Source organism: Zosterops lateralis, assembly GCF_965231275.1.
Source record: "Zosterops lateralis genome assembly, chromosome: 4".
NCBI lineage: Eukaryota > Metazoa > Chordata > Aves > Passeriformes > Zosteropidae > Zosterops > Zosterops lateralis.
The window spans coordinates 62,352,453-62,378,161 of record NC_139765.1 but is presented as its reverse complement, the minus strand read 5'-3'; the positions used below and the strand labels follow the sequence as shown (position 1 = coordinate 62,378,161).

Below are 25,709 nucleotides of genomic sequence, written 5' to 3'. Positions count from 1 at the left end.
CAAATTCCACAGGAAAGTCATGCAACACTGCAGTGCTACACATGGTATGAAAATATTAATCACATTTATGCATTTATATTTTTAATACCACTTTAGAAGGTTATTTTATTTAAGTGGGATAGAGTTGTTCTAACACAGATGGGAGAAGTTGAAGACATTCATATCATCTCTGGTCATTTTCTAGACAGGTCACAATGGCAGCATCATTACTCAGAGTTCAATAAAACTTCCTAATTTGGCAGATTTTTTTTTATCTCTTTAGTCTGTCTTGTTCCAATTATTTTCTGCATATCAGACAAGAGTATATTTTTTCAGACCAAACTTGATTGCTTCAAAAAAAAATGCCGTTGACTATTATATAAGACATTCAAGTGTTTCTAGCACAGTTGAAAAAGTAGTTCTGAATTGTTTGGGGAAATAGGGATAATAATTAGAATTTTACTTGAGCAATTGTTTATGCCAAAAATTCCACTCCAGCCAAGGTGCTGAGTGGATAGATTTTTATTTTGAACTGAGAAGTGTTGTAAATACTCTTTCAATAGTCTGTTCAGTTCTGAAAGCAGGACTGTGATACTTCAATAATTTTGTTTGCTAAAAGAATAATGAATTCATTTTTGCTAGGGCATAATACTTGTAATCTCACATCAACTGGAAGTAGTATTTTTCAAAAAATGTTGGGAGGATATTAAAAAAATCAAATTGAAAGTATTATGAGCTTAAGAACATTCAGTGAAAAACAAAATCACAACAATTCTAATTTTTAGAGAGCTTTCTAATTTCCTATTCCAGAAAAATTGTGCCACAGGCTCAGAAAATCTTCTACCTAACCACAAGCTGGGTGTGATCAGCCTGGTCCCTGGTATATAGGATTTCATCTTTTCCAAATAAAAATATAACCACACTTAGATATTAGTCTCATTTTGCATGTGTGTGTCAGAATCAGGTGCTAATTTTTTTCTCCTGTATGAATTCTGTGTTAAACATGCTTTACCAAGGGCTGACAGAAAAAGCCAGACTTTCCCTGATTTGGGTCTCCAGCTAAGCTGTGCAGTAATGGCAGTGGCCATAGCAGGCTACCTCAGGCTGGTGCGCTTGCTCTCTCTCTCTTTTTCTCTCTCTCTCTCTCTATCTCTTCCCCTCTCTCTCTCACATAACTGGAAAACACAACTGTGGGAAACAGCCACGCCAAGTATGGGAAAAAGGAGGGGCTAGAGCAAAGACCCTATAGCAAAGAATAAAATACAAAGTATGGTCTCAGTAAAGACTATATCAAAAGCTGTTTGCGCAATGCAAACACAATCAAGACAATTTAGAGAATCCTTAATCTATTATTTTCCAAAAGATTACCCCAAATTTGGAGCATATAATAGAAATCAGAGAAGACATTTGAAACAACCTCTCTCAGAGTCAAGACTAGAGGGAGAAAGTGAGTGTGTTTAGTCCATTTCTGACAGCCATCCCATGGCAATGCAAGCGGCCCTGTCCAGTTGACAGAGTGATGCATGATACCTGTACAGTGTAATTGCATCCACTTCAACAGACTGCAGCAAGATTTTTACTCTTTCTTGCAGTGACAGCAAGTTCTTCTCCCAAATATTAGAAATTACATGAGATACAACTTTTTTTGTGACCTCTGTTTGCATCTTGCAATAACAAGGTTTAGGGACAGGCTAAATATAAAAGCTACTCCTTCAGAGTAATTTAAATTTCTCATGCACCCATAGCCTTACTATTTTATTGCTATTAGTGATAGAATTAGATATTTTTTATATCCCATTTTGTCTGTAAATGAGAAAAATCACATTGAGCTCGTATAATTTTCGTTCTCTTTTCTTTCATTTGTTTGCATTTCAGTCAATTGAATGTAACAGTGTTATCCTTCCATTAGATAAAGGCACAACTCATATTTTTGTGTCTGAATTAGGCAATGCATCTGTCTTTTAATCTGGTAGAGTGAGAGGTTTAAGGAAATTGCAGAATGTTCACGTAACTAATTTCTCTTTTAATGGCAACAGTTTTTAATCTCTTTCACATCTTTTTGGTATCTAAGCACATCTGGGTCTTACTTAGGTATTCAAAATCCTTGTTACGCCTCAAGAGCATCCTTCCCAAAAGGATTCTATTTGTGCAAGTGAAAAAAAGGAATATATTATCATTCATCTTAAACAGTCTTGCTTTTGCAGATTCCCTTTAACTACACAAAAATAATCATACAGACAAGTACTCATTCTACTTTTCCTGGCTCGGAGAAGGGCAAGCAGGAGTCCTTCAACAGAAGAAATGTAGAGAGTGGGTAAGAGAGAATTGAGAAAATATTTAGTTCTAATCCAAAGTAGAACCTGCATAGACTCCTGTGGAACAGAAGCACATCTTTTATGTGCAAACAGTTCTTCCCTGTGCACGCAGAAGGCTTGTCATTTGACCATTTGTGCTATTACTCATTTTAATTATGATATTTTTTTGAATGTCAGGACAAAGCCATTAAAAGCTTTGGGGAGCATGCTCTTTGTAAGATTATCTATGGACTGGCAAGGACTGTGCAAGTACAGAAATGCCTTTCAGCTGCTTTGGCCAGCATGGGGGACAGTAGGCACTGTCAGGGGGGTTTGTCTCACAATTTCTTCACATCATTATATTTCTCCTTCCATTGCTGCTACTATTTGTTTTTTCTCCATTTCCATCAGTTAATTGACACTATCAGTTCCACTATTCCCTTGTGCTAGGCTGGCTTTGAGGGATCTCTGGTGCTGTGGGGCTCTTTCTGAGAGTAGCAGCTGAAACTGGACATGTGGGCAAGTGCTCTCTGCTCCCTCAGGGTGAAGGTTGTCCTGTGCCTTCAAGCCCAAGTGAACACAGCTGGAAGCAAATGTGCCACCTCTGCTTATCAGAAGCTCTGCAGAGAAACAGCTATGCCTGCTTTTCTATAAATTCCAAATTGCCTTAGAATCCAAAACATGCTCTCCAGTTTTCAGAGTAGATGGACCACTTAATCTCCTTCTAAATCAGAACTGTTTTTGAAGCTAGCTGAAGATATATGAATAAGTGTGGAAATATGCATGCCCCTGTTTTCCAAAAGTACCTTTTAGATGAGTTCTACTAGGTGGAACTGTAGGATTCAGCATTTTGTTTGCAGCTTATTGCAATAAATCTGGGAGGACAGTGAAGTCAGAGAATGAAAATGTGGTCACTGCTAATATCAAAGTTACTGTCCTCTCTTCTTATGGTGTCTGTCACATAATGAATAAGCACACTGAGAAGCATTCACACTAGTTATCCTGAGCATATTGAATAATTCATAGTAGTGTAAGAAATTGTGCTATAGGGACATTAACAGCATTGTATCTTTTTTTTTTTTTTTTTTTTTTTTTTTTTTTTTTTTTTTTTTTTTTTCCCCATAAATCCCTTTTACAGTCCCAGTTAATCAGAATATTTCTTGCCATGGGAGTTCTGTTACAATAGTTTTGCCATAAGAGATACAAATATACATACTTTTAGAGGGGTAGTGAAAAGACTGGATAGTTTCAATCCCAATAAAAATTAAATTATAGAACTCTTCAGAATTTGTTTCTTCACAGTGTTTAATTGTAATTCCCCTTACTCATTAACACTGAAAGCCTTGCAAATGTTTCAAAAGCAGTTTACAGTATCACAGGCTCACTAGACATTTAATTCATTGATTGATTGGTTCATCTTTATGTATGTAAAAGTTCTCAAGGCTAAACAATTTGAGGATTCCTTGCTGAGAACAGCTAAAGGACTGTCAGCTTCAGCAATGTGTTCTTCTAAATATTAATTGAAAAGAGAATGTATGAACTATTAATGAAATAAAAATAGGGACAAATCATATTTTGTACTTATAACATTTAGTACATTTTTATCAATTATTGTAAAAGTTTTTTCTATTTTGTGAATTGGTTTATTGTTCTTTATTTTTTATTATATTGAACTGGTATAAAGTCTCTTAGATATATCATAAAATCTATGAAATCAAAATACACTTGGTCAAACAAACACTGAACTCATTCATCCAGCAGTGCTTAACTTTGCTGTTAGGACAGTATTATTTATGGTGATATCTCTCTTGTTAGTGTCAGCAGTCCCATCTTTGGATAGAGTGATTCACAAAGACAATCTTGAGAGTTTTTTTTTCAACTCAAACATTGTAGTAAAAGTAGAGCTAAAATAGACAAGAAGCCATATTTTCATTTTTATACCTGGGGTTGTTTGCATTCTTTTAGTTTGATCTCTGATTATAATCCCCATTGGAAATCATGACTGTGTAACTTCACTGTATTTCTAAGAATTGTAGTTGACATATAAGCCGTTGACCCGATTATGTTTTTTATCTGGAAACCATTTTCAGGTAGTGCTTGTAGGTGAGCATTGCTTGCATACAAGTCTGAAAATTTAATAATTTCCTACTTAAAATGCCATAAGAAGCAGAAAGAGCAAAAGGAGGTTTAATGTAAATTGCCCTCCATTTTAAAAACATCAACTTTTGGAGTAGGATTCACTAGCATGCTCCAGTCTGTGCCTTCCTGAAGCAGGACAAGGCTGTTAGACAGGCAGGGGTTTTTTAAAGACAGGGAAGAACAAAGCATTCGGTGCATAGCAACTTCTGCTCTCTCACTCTGCTGCTGGCATTCATGTCCCACATTCCTCCAGCTCCTTCCATTTCTGTACCCCACCACACACATCCCCTGCTCAGCCTTAGTTATCCTGTGTCTCCAATGTGTTGCATCCATTAACACATGGCACTCTCACCATTCTTTGTGCACTTCTTATGGAGCATTTCTTAGAAGGAAGTTTATGGAGTGGCTGTCCCAATTCCCACCATTTTTACAGATTTTGCAAAGAGGAGGAAGTTGTGTATGTGATAAGCTTGAGAGAACTTTTCCATGAATCACCTTCAACCACTCTGGCCACCATCTCCAATGGGATGGGAGACTACAACTTGATCTCAGTTTTTGAAGGACATAGAAGCGATTCACTCTCAGGAGGGATGGTACCACCTATTTTGTCAGGAGCAGGATATTTTGTGGAAGCAAATGACATTAAGTGGTAGCCTTTTGAGGAAAAATCAGATTCAATTATAATTTTTGGAAGGACTGTTAATTACCATGGGATGATTCACAGGGGACATTATTTGGGAGATGGCAGGCATAGTGTGAGACTGCTTTTTCATGATCTGAACAAATAGTCTGATGTGGCATCACAGTCATTTATAATAACACATTTTAATTTACCTTTATTCATTAACCAATTTAAAAAATTAATAAATTTAGACATCCAGAAAATTAATTCTTTTCTGAAGAGGAAAATGGTTGTTCTCTCAACACAACAGGGTTAATGCCCCTTTATATATAAGATCTGAGATTTGACTACTGAACAGCAATTGATGTATCCAGTATTGCAGCAGGTTGTGGCAAGTGTTGGGATCCAAACATTCCACTGAATCCCTATATTGCAAAAGAAAATGATGGAGTATTTTGCCCTGCAATGGTGTTGTTACTGGTCATGTATTTACTACAGTGGAAATAAAGTCCCAACAATATTGTGACTTCTCAGTGCTATAAAAATTCTCCTTTCTCTCAGAAACCAAAACAGAAAATAGAGAAGGTGAATGCAACATAAAAGGAGGAAGAATAGCTAGTGGGAGACTCCATGATCCTCATAAGAGGGGAATTTGATTCTTAGCCATAAAGCTATAAGGGTAGAAAGTGACATTTTCCTAACTATTATCAGGCTTCAGTTTTCTGTGTTTTATAAAGCAGTTTTAAAGAAGGAGCTTGGCGGGACTTTTGTTAATGATTTTGCCTCCTTCTTCTTACAAAAAAAAATATCATGCAAGCTGAATTTTGTAGTTTTATACTCAGTTTAGTATTCAGAAATGAGCTGAATGTGAAGGAATAATTATTCGGTGGTGAAGGTGTTAAATTGTTTTGCAAAGAGTAAAAATATATTGTCCTTGAAAATTAGTTCTTGGCAGTGCAAGGGGCTCTAGAGATATTAAGGCAACCAATGTTTGCTTGGAAGGAAGGTCAGTTTGATAATGCATTACCCTCTATTAACCTGGCAAAATGCTGTAAAACCTTAGAGAACCTAAAGGAACTCCACTGTTTCTCTTTGCCATGCAATTTCAAAGCAAATAATATATTCATACATGCCTGAAAAACTATTGAGTAGATCTTTTGGTATAGAAATTATGTGAGAAGCTGTCTGAAGTTAAGGTAAATTTTTTTGTAGATGATTTTGCTATCAAAAAAGAAAGAAAATACAGAAGTAATATATAAGGCGAGCACATATAAACTAAAATTTGAACGACCTTTATAAAACTTATGAATAGAAAATTACTTATATACTAGCCATACAGCTGTATAAGCATTTATTAATGAATTGGTAATCATCTATAGCTCCATTTCAAATGCACTGAGGTATTTATATGTAGTAAACTACTAGTAAAAATCCATTTGTTTAGCTGGAAATTATTTCACTGTTTTGATACACTTAATTTCTGCCTGATAAAATGCTCCCTGTCTTCAATTTTGCATAAAAGCATTAATCTGTAGTGATCCAGACCTCTTTTGAAATATGTCTCTGAGGAGTGCTGACCTTGTAAACCCTGTTGACTACTTTCAAGATACAGCAAGATTTGAGGATTTATATATATGTAGAATTAGGAGTGCATATATATACTGAATTTCTGGTTTGGCATGACAGGAGAAGCTCCAATAACTAGGATGAAGCAGTGAATGAGCACACATTTCATTACAACTAATGGCATGATTAAGATGTTAATCAGTCAGATTCTTCAGCATAAAGTTTGGTAGTGAATTTGTAGCATAAAAAGTAGGATCTGGGACAACAGTAAACATTACTTTGGGGAAGAATATGGATGCATATTATCACTATTATTATTATTATTATTGTAGATTAGCATTGCTAATCAATACATCAGAGCAACACTTTCAGATTTGGTGCCTGGCATTTGGCTCCACATCCATGGTTTGGATCTGAAATGAGCACACTGTCTGCTGGCAGCTCACATTGATCTCAGTCAGCAGAATGTGGACTTGAGCAATGAATACACAAAACATCCACAAATCAAAGCTTTAAGTCTTAGCTCTAAATTAAATTAATAACCTGACTGATAGTCAAATTAGATTTGTAGTGGTCTCAGGGAGTCATCTGGTGAATAAGGCACCTGGATGGGCACTGTGTGAGTGTAGCAGGAAAAACAAAGTATTGATCAAACAATGATGAAAATCGCAGTTTTACCAAATAGATAACAGAGTTATAAAACTGACCCACTTCTGGCAGTAATGCCCACTGCAGTTACAAGGAATCTCCTTGGAAACCATAATATCTCTAAAATAGAAATGAATTTTCAAGTTGTATCTCTATAGATTTTAAATGGAGATGAATCCTACTCATCTATCTTTGCACATGTTTTTTAAGTGTCCAACAGAGTGCTGTTGCTTTCACAAATTACTAATTTAGTGTGTGACTAGTTATTCTTGTCCTCATGAATAGCTGCCATTACTCAAAGAAATAAAATAGCTCTATTAACCATTTCAGTTCACAACATGACTGCCTATTACTAAAATTTCCCAGTAACGTATACATATTTAAATATATTTCAACATATGAAGGCATTTGTCACTGTGCTGCAGCATCTTTATAAATTCTCCATCTAATTCCTCACCTCATCCATCTCCCTTTTTGCTTCCTGACAGTTTATGTCAGGAATCAGCAGTGGCAATGGTGTGCAGCTGACAATGCTGCTGAAAATGTCTTGCACCAGGGACAGGTGGCACATGGCCAGGATTCCCAGTGGGGCACAGGGGCTGCTTGGTATTTACATCATGCTTTTCCATACCCCTGTGCCTTTAGGCTGCCGGGAGGCTGGCTGGGCTACTTTCCTCCTGGGAGCCATTACCTAGATAAATGTGATGCGCTGCCTACAGAAATAAAATGTGCGTACAAAAGCAAATGGGTTGTAAATTTTGACCTCCTTTTTCTGAAGAAAAAGAAGGGTTTCATTTCTCCATGAGCCTCTGCACACAATGACACCTTTCAAAGTGATCCCAAATAGCTATGCAAACATGGCATACATTTTTTATCTCGCTCCTCAGATCCACTGACGCTCTGTCACACAGTTCATTCACACCAGGCGTTTCAGGATGCACAAGTAGTTCCTGCAAGCAAAGCTTAGACAGAAAGAGCTTACATAATTTGTAAATAAAAGGCTACCTGGAAAATTGGACCTTTTTCTTTTTATGTGGTTTTGCCTCCAGTATACTTGCCATCTTTTAAGTAATTACTTTTCTTTGTAAAGTAGCAGGTTTAACATCCTTGCTATGCTTTCAGATGCTTGAAGAAGTGAAAAACTGTTTCTAGGAAGAAAATTTGCCTAGTTTTTACTGCTTTATGACCAGCATTCATTTAAGTTTGCTTTTTCTATTGCATTACTTACATTTTTTAATCTGCAATGCTTCATGTTTACTAGATCAGCAAATAATCAAGGTCTTTAGATTTTTCTGGAATGTATTTTATTCTCTTCCAAATAAATGCCTCTATTTAAATAGCCTTTACCACTATATTCAAAATAAAAAGGAAATAGTTTCTTCTACTAATCCACATCTGCCTGAGTGTAATTAAATGATACATGCTGGTTAAGCACAAAAATTTTGAATAGACAGCTTTTTAATTAGGCATATGCATTGGGTCACAGTAGAATTAAAATAGGTTCTAAAAAATTGATTATATAAAAATGGCACCTGCTTACTCAACAGATGTGAGTCTTGCATGAAGTTGCAGACAAAAGTATTTGTGTCATATATTTGTGTTTGCCTCTGCAGGGAAGTTCAGAGGTAGTGCTCAGTCCCTCATAATGGGAATGATGAAGTCCAGTGATGGGTACAGATTTTAGCCCAAGTTACCACGCCTACAATGCTGTTCTGTACAAGTACTGACTCAAATCTGACAAACAGATGATTTATATCTGTTGCTCAGATTTCAGAAAAAGGAAAATCAGGCCAGCCTGAATGCCTAGGAATACATGTTGGCTTGACTTTTTGTCCAACTTAAATAAATAATAAATTATAATAATAATTAATGATTGATTAAATAAATAATATTTTCATTATCCTGATTTTGCCCCCTGAACCTCAGTTCCCAGAGTTCAGTGAGTGAAAGGAGGAGCTGTGGAGGTTGGTTACCTTTCAGCTTTGCCAAGTTTTTCACACATGGGTAAAACTTTCTGTATGTGATAAAGATTGGAAAATGGTTCTTCCATGCCAGTATGAGCAGTGACATTTTAATGGATGATTTAGTGTTCTTGCGTGCCAGCAAGTGGTCCTGAAACTACTTCTGAATGCAGAGGCAGCTGCCCATTATGTCTCCCAGCAGCTCTTTTTATTTCACTGTGACTGCTGCAGTACTGTCTATCAGAGAACGTTGTTATAAAGCTGATAATAATGTGGTCACTTTTAAATTTAGCTCTTTTGATCAGTAGCTGTAGTTATTGAGTTATTGTATGCATGTACTTCTCCCCAGGTTGCCTTTTTGATATGTTTTAGCAGTTAATCTAATGTTCCTCTTTAGAAGAACTAAGTAACTATTTTCTTGGCAGGTGTTTTAAGTATTTCAGTACTAATATGCAATAGTCATCTTACACTGCAATCTCCTTTAAGAAGTTGTTGTAATTCCAAAATTTTAGTTTAAAAATAAGGGTAATTTTATACTGAGTATTAGTAAAATTAAGGCGGTTTTTTCTTTTTTTTTAAGACAAATCAGTCTACCATGAACTACAAGACCCTAGGCTTTATCTTTTGTCTGGCAGTCAGATCTTAGCAGCTAGAGCCAAATAAGTTTTATGAGGTTCTGTGGCAAGTCAGAGAACAAGAAATCAGAGAACTTCTGTTTATGCAGAAATTTCTGAAGTCTTTTACAGCCGAAAAAATACTTCTAGCCATTTGTAATGGAAATTATTTATTCCCACACTGGATTAACACCTATAGCAAGTGGAGGGAAGTTGAGTTTCAAAATTCCAGAATGTAGTTTGTCTGCTACTGTTTAACTAAAGGATCCCTCACACGCTAGTTCTCTGTAGTGCTACTTGTAAGTGTATATATGAATGTAAAAATGGCTCTTTTCTTACAAATCTTTGCTTCTTTTATGACCATCAATCACATGCTGGTGTTATTAAAATTACCTCCATGTTTCAGATTTTGATACTGGAAACATGCTCTGAATTTATTATTACCAGGCTCCAGTGCCAGCAATCTTGCAGCAGTCTGCAGAAAGAGAAGACAAGGTCACTGCTGAGAAGTGACAGAAATATCTGGTAATGACAGTAGAGAGTGTGGGTGGGCAGGTGAAGGGAAAGCTTCAACGATGAAGTAATCATGTATTGCTAGCTCTGAAACTGATGCAAAGTATGCATGTGCAGAATTTAGATTATATGGGTGAGAAATGCAAGTGGGAATAAGTAATGCTAGAGAAGTTAGCAAAGTTTATGTGGGCTATAAATGCAGCAAAAATTTATGCAGCCCAAGTCCTGCAGAGTTGGTGCGTCCTGTGCTGACTTGCCAAACCATGAGCTGGTTTTAGCTCCACTGCTATTGGTTTGTGCTGGCTGCAGGGGGCTAGCAGGGCTGTCTTCTCCCCAAATCACAGCATTCTGTCATATTTTAAGCACATAAACCTAGCACTAAGAACATGATCAAAAACCTGTCAGGAAGAATAGAGATATTTCTACTAAATTTCGATCAAAGATCTAATCTGCACTTTTTTCTCTGCATTCATACTTCAAAGTTTAGTGAATTCTAATTAACAATGAGAATGGCAGCCTAGTAGGCAATTCAGTTCACTGAAGTACAACCAGAAACCTAAGTGCACAAGAAACATAATAAGAAGAAATAGGCAAAATGTTTGTATACAAATAGTGGGAACACAGGTAAGAAAATGGACAAACTTTACCTACAAGTGCAAAACGTTTACCCAGAGAATCCAGGGGTAGCAAAAACCTATCAGAAATAATAACTGGAGTCAACTGAATAGTACAGGTTCTTCAGGAAGGAGGTAAATAGAGCTGGTAACCTTGCCTGAAACTATAAGATAATTTGTGATGAAACTAGTTATGTCAATAAAACAAATTCTGCTTGGATCAAGCACTTCAAGCATGAAAAATATTTGGGGTTTTTTTTCAGAATTAATGCTTGTGGAAAATCCCCAGGATGTCGGATTTAATTCTGTGCCATTATTGTAGAGAGGAATGTAAAACAGAATCTGTCATTAAAAGATACTTAAGCTCAGAAATTTCTTCACCAGTTACTAATCCAACTAAAGATAATAACAGCATAGATCTGGATTTTGCTTTGAAATATGTAGATAACAAAATGTAACCTCTAATCAAACATTCAGGCACTGAGTCAATTAACATTGCATGACAATAAGTAATGATCAGCAGACTTTAATAAGCAAAGCAAGCTAGTAAAATATATGAAATATTATGGGGATTTGTGGTTGTTTCCATGAAGAAGACATCAAATTTCATCAGGTGTAACATACTGTGTTGTATCTGACAACAGGGGACTAGGTTCAGCCAGGAAGTCCCCTCCAGACCCATCTTTCTAAATTTTTCAGTTAAATTCAAGAGCCTTAACTAAATCAGAGGTAACTTTAGGACAGTTTGATAAATTTGCTTGCTGTCAGCATTTTTTAAGATTCTTCAACTCAGTGCTGAATTTAGACATTGAAGAATCTGTTTTCGTGGCAGTGTAGATTTTTGTGATGTAGGCCAGGGTATCTGTTGTCTACTGGGTGTCTATCAAACCTGCCAGCTCATCTAGAGAGGATGATTCAGATGCCTTCTCCATAGATCAGCCCTTCTGGGCTCCCTCATCCCTCAACTGTCTCAAGACGAGGGTGGTATGGCATGTGGGCAGTTTGTACAGGTTAGTGAGGAAGATGAAACTGGAGAGTACCTGATAGAGAGGATGCTCACCCTGGAGAAGAGAAGGCTTAGGGGGATTTTATCAATCTACATAAATACCTGTACAAAGAAGATGGAGCCAAGTTCTTTTAAGTGGTAAGAAAAGAGGCAATCGGAAAACACTCAAACACAGAAAACTCCTTTTGAATGTCAGAAAACACTTTCCTGCTGGGAGGGTGACTGAGCATGGGCACAGGTTGCCCAGAGAAGATGTGGAGTCTATCTCCTTGGAGGTTTTCAAAAGCCACCTGGACATGATCCTGGGCAACTGGGATGCCCAGGATGTTCTAAGGGATTCTGATTGAGCAGGGTTTGGACAATATGACCTCTAGAGATCCCTGCCAAGCTCAGTCATTCTGTAGGCAAGCTCCAGTCATTTTGGTAAATTTAATTCTATAAGTCAGGCAAAGTTTGATGCTTAATATAAATGTTCTGCATAACTTCAAAGATACCCACTCACTGTGAAACTGTGATTTCTGGAGGCAGACTATGGCTTGCTCAGAAAATCAGACAGGAGTTATAAAGTGGATCACTATTATGCTTGTCCATATGCACCCATTATTATTAGAAGCAGCAGAAGAGAACAGGCAGAAAAGATGCTACAGGAACCTTTAAGGGAGGTTTCCTAAAGAAGAGAGGTTTTGAACTTTGCATTAGCGTGGCACTGGCTCTGTAATGCCCTTATCTCTCTCTTCCTAGCAAATACTGAGTACTTCTCTCTGTGTCAGCAACGAGGAGCTCTCAGCCTGGAAAAATGAGTTAGGTTTGGAGAAAGTACAGTTGAGAGATTAATTTGAAGGATTTCTGAAATTAACCCCTTTTTTTCCTCCTTTCTGTCTCATGGTCTGAAACTGTTTCTCCCCACTGCAACTCCTTTCTTTGAGCTGAGCTTGGTAACTCATGCCCTTGTGCTCATCACCCTTAACCTGCGGCTGTACATTCTCCAAGTGACAGTACAGCAGGTGGGTCCCAAATGGTCCCACTGTGACTGAGTTACAGCTTCAGCATCTGCCCAGGTGTGGTGTTCATGTTATACCTCAGAAACAACAAAGAGCTTTAAAGATATTGATTCAGGAAATGCCGAAGGATTTTCTGCTGGCCTGTGAGGGATAATGGAAGGTCATTATTTGAAGAAGTTCTTACCCAAAATCTTCTAGTGCTCAGTTTTGTCTGTTTAGTGACTGGGGAAAGGGACTACTTGGCTTTTATGTTTCCTGACTGCACTCCTTTTGCAAAAGCTGATTTCTTTTCACTACAGAGCTATATAATGTCAACTAGTTTATGTAATTTTCTGATATATCGAAATCATATTGATTTAAGTTTTATATTATAGCTAATCCAGTCCAAATCCTTAAAGTGAAGGGCTGAAAGCAGGCAACAATTTACTTGCCCAACACAAAAATTGCATTTTTCATTTTGCACTCTGCTAATGTATTGTAAGAGAGGATGAACAAACAGATTGGTCTCCTCCCACCACATAGCTGCATTGGCAGCACTCAGGGAAATAAGGACTGCATGGATTAAAAAGTCGCAAGGTTACTATTAAGGCATAGCTACTGAAACAGGAGCATGCACTGAAGAGCTCTCAGTTCAACAGAAGCAGTCCTGTTGTGAGCAATGTCAGCCTCACTGCTAACGTGGGAGCCAGGGATGAGAATGCAGGTAAGAGCTTTCTATACCAGGGAATGAGCAAATCATGATGAATTGCAGCCATTGCAACAGTAATTTCTACAGTGCATATTTTCTTTTAAATTTCGACTTTTGAAAACTGTTTTATTTTCAGCTGCTTGAGACAAAAGCAATGGATTTTTTTCAGCACTGCCTATGAAGTGACATTACTGTTTGTGCTTTTTTAAAAATCTATTTATGATGCACGTTTAAGAAAGGATTTGCAGCTCCTAAGGTTTATTTGTGTAATACTCACAATCCTTTAAGCAAACGTCCTTAGTATGTTTTTCCCTAGGCACCCTCTGAAGAAATCTTCCTCTGAATCACGGTTTGTGCATATGCAATTAATTACTGTCAGGCTGTTACACAGTCTGATCATGTGGGAATTGACCATTTAGTTTTCACATAGAAACAGCCTTTGCCTTTTGTCCTCACTTAGAAACAGTGCTTGCATTGGCATCTTGATGACACTCTTATCCTCAGTTTGCTGGATTAGATATTTTGATTGAAGTACTTGAAAGACATAATTCCATAAATACACTTAAAGCAATTCCACCCAAACCACCTCATTCTCCCTAAATCATTCTCATTTTATTGCTGAGTTTTCAATACCTTTAAAAAGCTTTTTGTTGTGATGTGTCAATTTTTGAATTGTGTACTTTGTAGACATCTCACAGTATCCTGGTGATTAATGATAGCATAATAAGACAGTATTCACTTAGAAAAATACTTTAACTTCTAGAGTTCTCTAACCAAATATCCTTTTCTTTATCTGTAAAGATGCAAACTTTTTATGAAAGTGAAAACAGACTGTAGGTCATCAAACTCTTCTGAAAATTGTTTGCACTGACAACTCATTTTTATATTTATGTGCACATTAACAGTAGGTTAAAAAATATTTATGGCTATAAATATATAGATCTATTCTAACACCCAGAAGAATCTTGAACTTATTTCTGAGCTTTCCAGTAACAGTAGCTGGTTGATGCATGGGCAATATGGAGACCCATAAATAGCCTGTTGACTTAAAGTGTTCTGCGTCCATATGCTCAGACTGGTAGGTCTGCTATACATGAGACAAGATTTGAAGGTAAAGGTATTGTCTTTGGTTTTATTTGACCAGCTGCTTAGGCGAAAATATTAAACTGATTTTCATATATTTGCCTAGATTTTTCTAATATAAAGTATTGAACCAACCAAAATAATTGGTTGTGTCATTGTCCTTGAGTCTTTTGGCTCCAGAAAATGCCATGAAACACCTCTGTGTTATGTAAGATAGATATTTCATGTCTAGAATAGGAAATTACTGTAGCAGCTCTGAATGGCTGATGGCAAGTAATCACATTTAACAGAAAAGTGTCAATATCATGATCAATGCAAAAAGTGTTTCCTTATGCACATGCATACACAGTCTTGCATTGCTATTCATTGATTCTTAAGTCCAGGAATACTTTTTTTTTTTTTTTTTTTTTTTTTTTTTTTTTTTTTGCTCTTTACCAAACAAATAGTATATTTCTTGACAACACACTCTCCAAATAATTGTCCATTTTACCTTATGAAAAAAGTAATCTATGGAGACTACACTGAAAGGAGTTGGAAAAATAGGGAGGAAATGTTAAGAAAAGGTGAATGTCTAGATCCATCTAAATTTTCCATCTATGAGCTTACACAGAAAATAACTGGTATTGTTGTTGTGTCTTTGTATTACATTTGCTGCCAGACAAACTTTACTTTTTTGTCTCTCCTATATGAGTCAGTATGTTGATTGAATTTATCATATTTTTTTTAGTAAACTTCTATCTCATTAAAAAGAAATGTACTGAAGTTGTCTCATGTTGTCACTGTTTGTTCTTCTCGTTCTAGGTGATGTGATTGTCTATATTAATGAAGTTTGTGTCCTTGGACATACTCACGCAGATGTAGTCAAACTCTTCCAGTCTGTTCCTATTGGTCAGAGTGTCAACTTGGTGCTATGTCGTGGATACCCTTTGCCCTTTGATCCTGAAGATCCTGCCAACAGCATGGTGCCACCCCTTGCAGTAATGGAGAGGCCTCCGGTAGTGGTAAATGGAAGACATAACTATGAAACTTATTTGGAATACATTTCTAGGACTTCTCAGTCTGTTCCAGACGTAACAGATCGACCACCACACTCCTTGCACTCCATTCCAGCAGATAGTCAGCTTGATAGCACATTCCCACCACCTGCCCATGATGATAATATATCAATGGCTTCTTCTGGGGCCACCCAAGCTGAACTCATGACCTTAACCATTGTGAAAGGGGCCCAGGGCTTTGGCTTCACTATAGCAGACAGTCCTACAGGACAGAGGGTGAAGCAAATTCTAGACATTCAGGGATGTCCTGGTTTGTGTGAAGGTGACCTCATTGTTGAGATCAACCAGCAGAATGTACAGAACCTGAGCCATGCAGAAGTAGTGGATATACTTAAAGAATGTCCTGTTGGAAGTGAAACTTCTTTGATTATCCATAGAGGAGGTAAGTTTGGAAAGTCTGTACAATTACAAAAATGTGTATAAAAGGTTTGAAACCATAAGACATACATATACTCACTACATCCTTGTTTGCTAGATTGGAAATTAATTTCCATGTTGTGGGAAGGAACACCATTGGGTCTGGAAAAGTGTGTCTGTAATTAAGTATCCTAGGCAAAATCTTACAGTTTGTTGTACATTTCTTTATGTGTTTTGAGTGTCAATGGTTCCATTTCTGTATAAGGGTAAAACTAGGGCAGTCCTGGACCTTTCACCCCATAATAATTTGTGTGGTGTCTGCAGCAAACTCATGTAGTCTCTAAACAGTGCTGCAAGTTTTAGGTATAGTTGTATGTATTGACTCATTACTGTAGATCAAAATCAGAGCAATTATTTGCCCTTTACAAGGTTACTGGTTTTCCTAAGCCATTTTGCCTCCTTTTCATTCATTGTAAAAATTTGTACAACAGTTGTTGGGGTTATTTTCTTTCCTGATAACAGAGATCCATGGTATATATTTCTCTGATTTTAAAAAAATTGGCTTCTAGCAACTTGTTTTTTCTCACCAGCCTGACACAGTAAGTTTGAATGTTCACCATTAGAAGGGGAGGGTCAAGACTTATCCATAAAGAAGCAATAAGAACAGAAATAGAGTTAAAAAGTTGACAGGGATAAGTTATTTGGTAGTTTTTATTATTTTAGCCAAACAAAATTTCTTTGGTGGTTTGAGGTGACCATCCATCCTAATTTTTTATTACCTGAAGTAAATAATGATTGGATTTTTTAAATTAAAAATCTTGGTTTGTCTAAAGGCATTCATATGTCACTTAATGTACATTACTCTGTGCTTCAAAAGAAAAAGAAAAGGATTCTATGCACAAATATGCAAAAATACTAACTACTTTCCTTCTGAAGAATAGAAATTGGGAAGTGAAGCTTTAGTGTTTGCATATGACAAATGTTTATCATTACAATACGTAAAATTCCTTAGAATAAGGAATATATAACATATCAAACTGCAGAAGTAACAAACATAAGGTGATTATAGACGAACTATGGTCACACAATAAAGGCACATAGTCAATAAATTATTTTTCATGTATATATATAAAAGATTTACAAGAGAGAATCTGATATTTCCTTTAATGAAAACAAATTAGGAAGATAATTAAATTGGAGTCACTATAATATATGAATTTAGAGAAAGTTAATGGTTGCTGAGAAGCTGTATTCATTGGTATTAAATCTGGTCCCTCTTAATGGCCATTAAGAATCTTGAACAATAGAGTAAGCAACATTTTTTTATTAAGAAGTTGACAAATTAGGGAGAAGTTCATAGCCAAAAAAGAGCATAAAGAGGATTAGAAGGGTTAGCGTAACCCCGAAAATGTGGAATTTTATTTTGAAAAAGGCAAGATAATCAACGTCTAGAGGAAAACAGTTTGGAACACCAGTCTTCAGAGAGAAGTGGAGTGTGAAATCCACTATGCTGAACAAGCCTGAGTAATAATAGACAACAAAATAGATATTTCAGCAATCAGTGCAGGATAGTAGCAAAAAAAAAAAAAAATAAACTGAAGCAGCAATATACTCAAGCCCTTGAGGATAATTGCTCTCTCTGAAGAGAATTTCTTCTTAGATCATTGATTCATGATCAAAACATGATAGTTTAACATTGATCAACATGATAGTTTAACAAGTTCTGGTACATTAACTGAGCAAGCTGTGGTTATTTTCTACACATGGCTGTGGCAGGTAGGAGATACTGCACTGAGCTCAGCACTCAATAAAAGCACTTTAAGTTTACACCCTCTGGTCTCCTCTCAGGCCAAACAGCGAGGTACAGGGCCTTCTCCTGGCTCAGCTGACACAACATACCAGGTCCAAATGCAGTGACATTTAACCCTGTGTTGCTGGGGCAGGAGGTGGTTGGTCGCTTTAGAGAATGCAAGGAAGAGAAAGAGAGCGTGTTTTCTTCATGGTAGAACAATGACCAAGACTGAAGCAAACGTTTGGAAGTATTGCAGTGTCATTAAGCTTAAGGGGATGATACAGAACAAACAAGTTTACTATCATTAATTTTTGTGCATCAGAAATAGTGACTATACCTTAACTCAAGGTTGTGAGATTATGAAATTAAAATTCAAACAAACCTCACTTTTTTGAGCGATTCAAAAGAACTGGAAAAAAAAAATAGTGTATGTATCAAACCTGATCTACCTAAGAGATGGCTAAATCATATCTTAACACAAATATGAGAACTGTTTTAAGACGAAAATCAGGGTTTTGTTTCTTTTTTTTTTCATCTATTCATAGGAAAAGGGAATCTATGTGACTAAATATGAACTAAATGCAGGTTATTATGTCTATTTTAGTCATCGTATCTCCTTTTATAGTCCTGGTGTAGAAATAGTTTTTTCTATGATGTAATAATGTAATTCCACTGTAGATGTTTCAAATAAGTCAGGTATATCTAGGTATACCTTAAAACTATATTTGCTGCTTGACCGATTATAAAGGGAGTAGAGGATGACTGATTCAGGTGTATGTGTCTATCCAACATGTTACATATAATAAACAGGTGATAAGATTTGGTCATGTGAGATAATCTAAATACAAAACCAAATATTTAGAGAAACTTTCTTTGAAATGTTTGGTCAGTGACACCGGTAAAGCAAGGCATACTTTCTCATTACTCATGGATGCAATTTTTAGTTTATTACCTTTGATATGTAATGGCACTTGAATTACTCCATCCTTTTCCATCATTACCCTATACATTCTGTCTTTCATGTCTCATTTTTAAGATTAAGACCAAAGGGCTGTTCTGCCTGTGGAGGATGGCTGTGTTTTGCATAGGGTTGTGTGTTGCCTTGTAATGTTTCTGTCTCTGATATGAATATGGCACACCTAAATGTGGCAAATCCATTTCTGTAAGTGACTTAATTTCTCTCTCATCCAGCAATCTTATCTACATTGCAGACAAGAAACAGATTGACATTGATTTATTCTCACTATAGGAAGAAGTATCTCATACTGGGAAAAATACTCCCTTGGATGCACATAGTAGACATGCTACAGCATTTTAAAAAACATTTAAAAATTCAAGCTTAAAAGGTCAACAGCCAGAGTATGCAGAAGGAAAGGTCTGCATATTTCAAAAGGATGGAGGGAATAGCCGTACTCAAATTTAAAGAAGTCAGTTAAATCTCTCTCACCATTACCAAAAGGAGACTTGTCATGGGGTACAAACCAGCTGGAGGAAGTCCCACAACTCATAGTCTACTCGTTTCAAGATTTCTAAAGCATAAGTAGCAATGTATCTGCTTGTTAAAAAAATAGTAATGGAAATAATATTACTGTCTCTCAAAGGAAATGCAAAGCATCTCTCTAGCACTGGCTAAACATCTTACATTTTCTTGTTTATTGGACAAGTTCTTTGCTAAGTAGATGCACCAAAATGGTTCAGTATCTTTACATCTTTTTTTGCTGAACAGCCATATTGTTTCCATTGATTACTATAAGCTGACAGATGTGTTTGTGCTGAAAAACAAAAACTAAAATAATGGAAAAGTTAATGGGAAAAGTGTTACCTAAAAAAAAAATAATAATATAAAAGAAAGAAAATAACACTCAATGAGATTTACTCCTTTCCCACTTTGCTTCAGCTTTACACTTTATCCTCAGCTTCTGCAGTAGATTTCATTGAGTACAGGCTGCTGAAATAGTATGGAAGAGCTCTCAAAAATCAGTCTTTCTGAATGTAGATAGAGCATAAATTCTGAATTAGTCCAGTACTACTGAAAAACAGCACTTAGTGGTTGAAGTGGTATGTAGTAAATTTATGTAGAGCAAAATATTCAGAAATTAGGATTTCAAAAACTAGGTTTGGCATGTTCTACTAATTGAGCTATCCAAGTATTTGAAATATGCCATCTCTTTTAGAAAGTACCTTTGAAATATATGAACCTATAGACAGCAGAAGTGCCCAGCTCCAGAAGGGTTCCTGTCTAAAAAAGAACTGATAAATTCAAATGTAGATCCATCATGACTATGTCTGAAATGCTGTTGTTAAGGAAACCTGCAGACAACCCAGGACTGATTCATGCAGTTATGGCAACTCATAACAGGTGTTGAGAGTGAAACATTAACTGCAAAAAGTGGGAGACTGACAAAATTCCTACATCAGATGGCTATTTTATAATCATATAATCAGAAAATGGTAGAATCCAATCTGGCTCTGAGAAACTGAGAATATTGGTACAAAATTGAGCCAGAGAACTGACTCACTGTTGACACAGTTTAATCGTTAGTCATGGTGTGGGACCAGACTGTCAGCAGCCAGTGTCACCATGACATGACATGGGAAATAGTGAGGGCCATATGCAGTGCACACACAGTCAAGATGGGGAGGGAGAATTCAACTACATACTTGTAAATTGTGTGAATAAAAGGAAGACAAATTATCTTTCTCAGAGATTGTATAAATCTTAGTAGAGATGTGTAACTCCTTCAAACCACTAACAGATACCAGTAAATCACAGCATTAACAATTGCAAACATGGGCAGATATTTCACAAAAAAAATCTCTGAATATTCTAGTGAAAAACACTAACCCCCCAAAATAAGCAGACTTCAGTGGAAGGAGCCCTCCATCCTCAGCACCCTTTCCATGGACTTATTTCAAATTTGCCAGTTTTACCTTTCTCCCATAGAGGTGATATTTTTCCGTTCCTTTCCTTTCCTTTTTTTTTTTTTTTTTTTTTTTTCCTCAGGATTGCTATGTGTTTCAATTCCTCTGATCAGGAAAGCTCATGCTTCTTTATCTCCAGGTTGCTGTCTTTTGGGAAAGCTGCATGAGATAAAGCTGAGGCAGCACTGTCACCCTGCTAGCACTGGTCTGGCCCAGGAAATTCTGATCTCTTTTGTTCCATGAGCTCAGGCCACCACTGAGGTCTCTGTGGCTTTTATTCTCATTCTGCAGTTCTTCATTCAAAATATTAACACAGTACCTGTTGCAAACTGAAGACCCTGTATCTCATGGCTTGCTCATCACCAGTTCAGGACTTTCTAGTCAACAGTCCTGAGGATTTAAAGAAATTAAAGTCATCCTACTGTCTCTACTGTTTTACATCCCTGAGTCATTGGCAAATTCGTCTTTTCCAGTCACTTCCTAAAGGAACCCAGTCTTCGTATAGTTGCATCCTATCGGTACTTTAAATTAATGGCAGTCTGTTCATACTTGCGTTGTTCATGAAGTTCTGCTTCTTTCATTGTTTCTGAGAAGAGATTTTGGGACACACGATGTCTCATATCTCTGCTGTTTCCTGATATACTTTCTACTCTGCAGACACTTACTTCAACTGTACATTTGCCCCTGATCCATTTCCCTCTTATTTCCTGAAAGTAGTCTAATGTTGAGAGGAATACTTGGCAATATCAGCATTTTTAGCCCTATTCTTAAATGTCACATGTATCTCTTGTTTGTGAGCTTAAGGGACATTTGATCACACAAAAGGAATGTGCACGTGAACCACTGACCCATTTGAAGTGAACCACATGATCCACTGATACCTGGAAACTGGAGACATAAATGCCTTTGAACGTGCTGCTGACAGCATCTTCCTACAATTTTCTCTTTCCAATTTGCCACACCATTTTACCTTGCCATCCCTCTAAAGTGATTTGTTGTTCCTGGATCCATCTGCTTTAAAAATGATGGAAAACAAAGGTTCATAGCTGACCCTTTTCCTTTCCATCTCAAAATTATGAGCTTTTTTTATGACATCATAAATTCAACAGTTCCCTCAGTGTGATTTCTCTGTAAACATATTCTTCTCATGCTTTTGTTTCCCTTGGGTTTTTGTGATCATTTTTGTTGCTATTTTTAGCTAGTAAATCCAAAAACATTAAATTATCAAAAAATACTGTGAGTCATGCTATATTGTCCACTTTACTGGCTTTTCTGTTAGGTGTCATTTTGCCCTTTTCCCAGCCATGGACACTTGCCCTTTCTACCTTCCCTACATAGAAATCAGTATTTTATGGAGAATAATTTCCTAACAGCCTTGTGAGAAGGACAGTTGTCTTCCCTTTGTTAATTCCAGAAATAAAATTTCTGAAAGATTTTTAGCAAATACCATTAACGCGCAAAAAAAAAGTTGTTAAAACTGTTGTCAAACAGTTTAACAGTTGTTAAAAAGTTGTAAAAACCTGTTTTATTAACAAAATTTCTGAAGCACTGCTTTCCTGACTGATTTTAACAGGGCATGTTTCACTTTGCGGAGTATCATATTTTTATCTGTGAGATATGTACTCTCTAGTAACCTTCCAATTATTTACATCCTTTTTTCCATACACATTGAGACTGTTTTATACTTTGGATTCACTTGAAATAATTTTTAAGCATCTTGTTGCCATTACCGGGTATAAAATCTATTTCAATAAATATTACATGTTATAGCAGATAAACAAAAAAATAAGTTACATATAGAGCCTTATTTATGAAGGGATTCAATGTAAATCTTTTTGCTGAGAGAAATTGTAACCTTTCAGTAACACAGGGAATAACAAACTTGAACAGGAGGAGTTAGGGCAGGAGACCAGTTATCCTGAAATTTGCACTAATGAAACTTTCATATCTTTTCTTGTATAGCTCTGATTAGCAGTGAAACAGTGTGCAATTGCTTCCATATTTCTGAATAAAAGATAAAGAAACCATAGACTTCCTTAATGAATATGGATTCCTGAAAAAATAGACATTAATAATAGTTAGTAGCTGTTACACTGTATTATCGGAAGTAGTATTAATTGCATTGCATTTCAAAGTGGTAGTGCTATGGTTTTGCTGCTTCTTTCTTATTAATGTTTGTGCATTGTGTGGTACATTTGTGGATAATTTTGCAAAGCACTAGATAAACTCTTTTAACATATATTACACAGAAGGTTTTTAACGACTATTAGAAAGCATTTTGTTTCAAAAGTGCTTTTATCACTGGTGAAACTGTTTTCTAATGTAGGTTTGTATGGTCTGTGTAAAATTTGAACAGTGCTTCTATTAAAACTTGGGGACATTTCTCCTAGGGATATGTGTTCCTAACTCATGATGACATTGGAAGGAATTAGTTTGCACACTGGAGAAATAGGTCCCTGTAGAAAACCTTTTAGCAAAAACACAAGTGTATAGGTGTATATTGTCATCGTTGCATGCCATAAAGAGGTAACTACCATTGCTCCAGTGGCTATTCTGGCATTAAAGTCTTATACCCAAGAGGCTACAAACAGTGAGCAGTCAGACATTAGAGTTATTAGGAGTACAGAGAGATTTACTGTGCACACAGAATTTGTGCAGAGCTGCAGGAACTCTGCCTTCAGGATAGGCAACTCCTTGTCTCTCTTGAGGAGGTACAGGGCACGTTATGGTCTGCTAGCTGCAGCCCACGTCACTGCCAGAACCCAATAGCTCCAGTGGAAGTACTGCAGACTGGTTTCAGTCTTACTGATATTAGTGAATGAATTCACACAAATTGAAGAACAGTTCATTTGAGAAAACAGACTTTTTGGCTTGTCTACCTTGGGATCTGGCCAGGCCATAGAAGTTTCTCCTCTGCACTTGCAAGCAGTATTACGAGAAAACTTAATGGTATTCTCTTGGACTGTGCATCTCAGTGAAAGATGACATCTTTTGAAGCCAAATACCTCCCAACCATGGTACGTGGGAGAGCCTACTGCAATACTGAGGCATGAAGAAACTTGGGGTATTTTCCCAGTCACTCATAGTCTAGTTTCTGAGTGAATCTCACCTTCTTCAGAGGAGATTTGGGAGATCTCAGCAAAGGATGGAGAACTACAGAGCTGGACTCTAAAAAAGTACCATACAACCTGTGCTTGTGTACTGAGGCATGTCTAAAGTTTAGTCTAAATGTGTTGAACAATGTTTTTGTTGGTTCAGTATAATGTAATGTCCTATTAAACAGCATTTGTTGGGCTTCCAAATCTGTTGTCACGTACATTGTGTAGACGTTGTGATGTGGTGATTTGTAAAATAGTGCAATATTTTATAGTAATAAAGTAAGCTAATACACTATGAAACAAGTGACTACATTATCTATTGTGCTACAGACTTGAGACACAGCACTGGGGAGATGGGAAGGTGTGCTTTTCAGGCACTTCCTAAGCCACAAAATTCTCTTGGCCCCTATGGTTTTCATATCCAGTAAAAATGCAGAAACTAAATTAGTCTTGTAAATGAGGTATTAATCCCTGTACAATTCTTTGAACAATTTTCATTTACATTCTTAAAAAGGGAAGGAAGGCTTTAACAATGGCTATGCTTGCCCTTTATGATTCATGCTCAACATTATTTTTTTTAATAAACCAAGATTATAACATCTATTAAATACATCATTGCCTTCTCAGGAAGCTTTTGGATGACCAGTGATTCAAACACAACCAAAACCAGCACCAGCATACATACCCCTTTGTTGTGTCACCTTTAGTTTACAGTTTTAAAAAAAGGACATGGTGGCCAAAGCTGCCAGGCACAAATTCTGAAAGCTGTCTCCCAAGTATATCCAAACAGATTTCTAAAGGAAATAAATAAAAGCCAAATTTTTCATAAGTTGGAACAGTATTTCAGCACAGAAGAAACATACTGTGCAGTGTTCCTGTTTGGTAAATGAGAGAAATCTTGATATCTTGACTTTTATTTGCTTGATACCTTTTATTACCATAAGCTAAAAGGAGGCAAGCTTTCTTTACACACATTCCCAGAGTCACCTTATTTTTAGTATATATTTCAGATGAGTGCAAATTATTCTCAGTGCACTTTTTAGAATATTTTTTCTCTAATGTTAGCATTTTTAATTGTATTTCATGTGTTCTAGATTGAGCACTTCTAAAAATTCACAGATAATTAGAAAAATAATCTGTATGCATGAATATGAGCACAGATGGAAAATCTTTGAATGAGAAAATATTTTAATAATCTTTACATCCATTTTATCAATTCATTTCCATTTCTATAATTAGGTTTTTTCATAGCAGAAAATTTGCTAATGTTTTACGTTAATAAATGATGATGATGGTAGTAATAGTAGTAGTAATATTATTAATAATAGTAGTAATATTATTTATAATAATGCCATTTTTCTTAAAGAAATTTAAAAAATTATTAATACTTCAGAGATTATTTGACATTATAGAAAAGGTTTGCTGATTATGGGAATACCACAGTATTGTCTCTATTTTAATCATTTCACTAAATTCACTCATCAATATAAAGCCAATATCTTTTTCTTACAACCCCTGCACAACTTCTGTATTTTAACTTTTTCTCATTAAATATGATTATTTTAGGCATCTGGGGCCAAGTAGTGCCTCTGTACTGCAATATAAACTTTATCATCTCTCTGAAGTACAGCAAAAGGCACCTTAATCTGTTCCTTAAGGGGAAAAGAAGAATGACCAGTGGAGGAACTGTCAATATGATCCTAGTGGGAGAGTGTATCAGAAGACCTGGCATCTCTTTGCATCACTTTTAAGCCACA

At 36.4% G+C, this 25,709-nt stretch overlaps 1 protein-coding gene across 3 annotated transcripts in view; it reads left to right on the top strand.

The window, feature by feature from the left end:
• MAGI2 (membrane associated guanylate kinase, WW and PDZ domain containing 2) overlaps positions 1 to 25,709 on the top strand; it is a 712,008-nt gene that overhangs the window by 574,914 nt on the left and 111,385 nt on the right. For all 3 annotated transcript variants that reach the window (XM_083859300.1, XM_083859301.1, XM_083859299.1), the window contains exon 10: positions 15,530 to 16,165. In XM_083859300.1, coding sequence (XP_083715426.1) covers positions 15,530 to 16,165 — 636 coding nt within the window. The remainder of the gene's footprint in view (positions 1 to 15,529; positions 16,166 to 25,709) is intronic.